General features: G+C 50.4%; 1 protein-coding gene across 4 annotated transcripts in view; it reads right to left on the bottom strand.

Annotated features, from left to right (window-relative positions):
- The window catches only part of znf710b (zinc finger protein 710b), a 16,468-nt gene that overhangs the window by 4,238 nt on the left and 8,899 nt on the right, over window positions 1-3,331 (bottom strand). For all 4 annotated transcript variants that reach the window (XM_008310912.3, XM_008310911.3, XM_017032443.2 and 1 more), the window contains exon 2: window positions 175-1,749. In XM_008310912.3, coding sequence (XP_008309134.1) covers window positions 175-1,707 — 1,533 coding nt within the window. In that variant the 5' untranslated portion in view covers window positions 1,708-1,749. The remainder of the gene's footprint in view (window positions 1-174; window positions 1,750-3,331) is intronic.

Here is a 3,331-nt window from a genome sequence, read left to right as displayed (position 1 = left end):
TTCTGACAAAACAGCCTTCCTGTCTACTGCTCTGGTGGCGTTCTTTTTCAGGCCTCAGTTTTTATTTTTGTTACATGACAAAACGGAACTAACAAGACTTTGATCGTGTCCAGGTTAACTAGACACTGGTCTGTGTGTGTGTGTGTGTGTGTGTGTGTGTGTGTGTGTGTGTACCTTATGAGTGAGTGAATGCTGCCGTAGGTGGTGGAGCTGCACAAACTCCAGGCCACACTGGGAGCAGGTGTAGGGCCTGGGGCTCTGGTGCTTCAGGAGGTGGTTCTGCAGCTGACCGCGGTACGCAAACGACTTGTTGCACTCGGTGCACTGGAAGGTGTGAGGGTCTTGATGGCTGGTCTGATGGCGTTTCAGGTGGGCGTAGGTGGGGAACTCCATGCCGCACTGAGAGCACACGTGGCAGCGTCCACGCTCGTGCTTGATCTCGTGCGCGCGCAGTTCGCTGGGATAGGCAAAGCCGCGGTGGCAGAAGCGGCAGCTGTAGGGCTTGACGTCCGTGTGCTGGAGCATGTGTCTCTTCAGGTGGCTGGTCTGAGTGAAGCCCTTCTTGCAGACCGTGCATTTATGAGGTCGCGTGCCCTGGTGGGTTAGCAGGTGGGTCTGTAGATGACTGGGCTGCTTGAAGAGCTTCCCACAGTGTGGACAGGCGTGCGGCTTGATGCCACTGTGGCCCAGGATGTGCGAGACCAGGTTGTATTTGGACGAGTAAGACTTGTCACACATGCGGCATTTCCAGCGCTTCAGACCGTCTCCCACGTCCACACAGTACGATTCGTCAATCTGGATGTTGATGTCCAGACGGTCTACCCGTCGACCGCCGTGCCGACGCAGCGGCTGCGGAGGCGGAGGCTGCTGATGCTGACCTCCTCCACCACCATCTGTCCACATCATGCTGTGGCCGCTGTCCTCATACTCACCCCCCATGCCCATTTCCCCTGAATCATAGCTGCCCACCTCACTGCTCTGAAAGTAACTACTGATGGCTTCTTCCTGCTGGCTGGGCTTTATCATGTTGTTCCCTTGGTTTTCCGCCTCTTCCCCGTCCTCTCGGCCACTGCGAACATGGCCTCCCATGGGCCGGTGGCCCTGTAATGGCCTTTGACCCTGCTCCGCTCCTCTGTGGCCCACTTGGGGTGCGGGAGGAGGATGTCCGTGTGTGTTGGCTTGTTGCTGGTTAGTTACTTCCCGCTCACAATCTGCACAGTTCTTATTGGGGCCTCTGAGAGTCGTGGGATCCACCTGCACTAAACCACCCCGGGAAGCCATGTTGTTCAACATGTGAACACAGGGGGGCATTACAGAGTTTACTACCTCTCCTTTAATATGGGAGGAGGCTACGTCACCACCTTGGAGACTGTGGCGCTCTGGCCCAACCATCTTCCCATCAATGTGTTGTGGCGGCCCCTGCTGCCACCTCCTCTGACTGCAGCTAGGTTGCATCTGTCCGTCTTCTCCCAAGTTTTCTCCTAAATAATCTCCGTTGGCTCCAATAAGCTGGTCGGCGTACTCGTAGTCAACTCCGTCTACTGGCGGTGCAGGGGACTCTTTGGGTTCACCGGTGTAGAAGCCGTTGGGTGCAATAGTAGCTCCAAACACTTCATTCTGGGATATGAGACCTAGCACGGCAGCCTGGGCTAAGGACAGCACGACCACTGGATCTGTCTGTGTGCCTATGTCCACCAGCCTGGCCATTACCTTGGGCTCACATCTACCCAGGCGCCGGCTCGCCTCCTCCTGGAAGGGATTGAAGAGAAGCAGATTATAACGACAGAAAACCAAATACATTTGACTTTTTTTTATTTTTACTGCACAGTAATAATATCAGTATTTTTACCCAGAAACTAATTCAAGTCCAAATATAATTTAATTGGTGATGGAAAAAAAACCCATGATTTTAAATGTGTTATTTCTACAAAACTATTTTTAGTGAATCTGAACAACAGTGGCTGTTGTCAATATCACACCGTTTGCCAATTATAACAACTTGGAAATAAAACTGTCACAAAGAACACGGTTCTATTGTCTGACTGCCTGAAATACTTGATTGATTCCCAGGAAGATATTGTTGGTTGTAGTTGCTGCTGGAAGAGCATTTTAAAAAGAAACAAAATAAAAATGAAGGTTGTTGTAGTCAAAGATACATGTGTTTACAGTACAGCATGTATGAAAATACATTTACAGTTTCAGTAACTTTACTGTGTTACTGATAACACTGGAAGAGACAGACGTTAAAGAGAGTGATGGCGACAGGCAGGGGGCGCTCTGTGATGCGCTTGTTTCTATGTGATCTTAAAGAACCTTCTCTGGTCTCAAGGAGGAAACACCAGGACTATAGAACTGGATGATCGGAGTTCAGCCGTCCATGTGAGGCTGGTGTACGAGTGAGGGACTACTGGGCTGAACACACACACACACACACTCATCTGAGTACAAGACGGGGGAGAGGAAAAAAGACTAAGAACCAAGATTAGGAAATAAAGAAACAGGAAGAAAAAGGAGGGGGAGGAGGGAGGGGGAGGGGGGGAGAGAGAAAGAACGAACGAAACAGCTTAGACCAAGTCATGTGAATGGAGTGGGGGGGGTGGAGGGAGAAAAAAGGTAAGGAGAGAATAGAAGTGATAAGGGGAGGAGAGACACGGGGGGGGGGGATGAAGGAGGGGGGAGGAGAGCCGGGATAAAGAGGCATAGAAAAGGGAGGGAGGGAGGGAGAGAGAGAAAGAAGGAGAGTTGAAGAGACCAAAGAGTGAGAGGATGAGTGTGTGTGTGAGAGAGAGACAAAGACAGAGGGAGGGAGAGAGAGAGAGGAGGAGGGAAGGGAGTGAAAGAGTGAGAGGATGAGTCTGAGAGAGATAAAAAGACAGACAGAAGAAGGAAAAGAGAGGGAGGGAGGGAGAGAGAGAGGGGGTGAGTGAAAGAGTGAGAGGGTGAGTGTGTTTTGTGTGTGAGGGAGGGAGAGGCAGTGAGAGCAATAGAGAGAGAAAGATTGAGAGGGTGAGTGTGAGGGAGCAAGAGGAAGAAAGAGGAAGAAAGATGTTGAGACATAGGGAGAGAGAGAGAGAGAGAGAGAGAGAGGGAGGGGACAAGCAGTCAGCAACCTGGAGACAGAAGAAGAAAGAAAATGACAAAATGAAAGCCAGACAGAATGAAAGATAGAAAAAAAACTGTGGAGCAGACGAAAGAGAGGAGAAGAAAAAAGGAGGAGGACAGAGTTGATGTTCGGATCACGAGGAGAGGAGGAAATGAACGACTTCACTCAAACACAAGCACATGGCAACTTTGAACAAACAAACAGTCCATCAAATGTGGCATTCAAGTT

Source organism: Cynoglossus semilaevis, chromosome 5 (assembly GCF_000523025.1).
Source record: "Cynoglossus semilaevis isolate Cse_v1.0 chromosome 5, Cse_v1.0, whole genome shotgun sequence".
Taxonomy (NCBI): domain Eukaryota; kingdom Metazoa; phylum Chordata; class Actinopteri; order Pleuronectiformes; family Cynoglossidae; genus Cynoglossus; species Cynoglossus semilaevis.
Note: the sequence above shows the minus strand (reverse complement) of the source record. Positions and strands in the feature narration are given on the sequence as shown.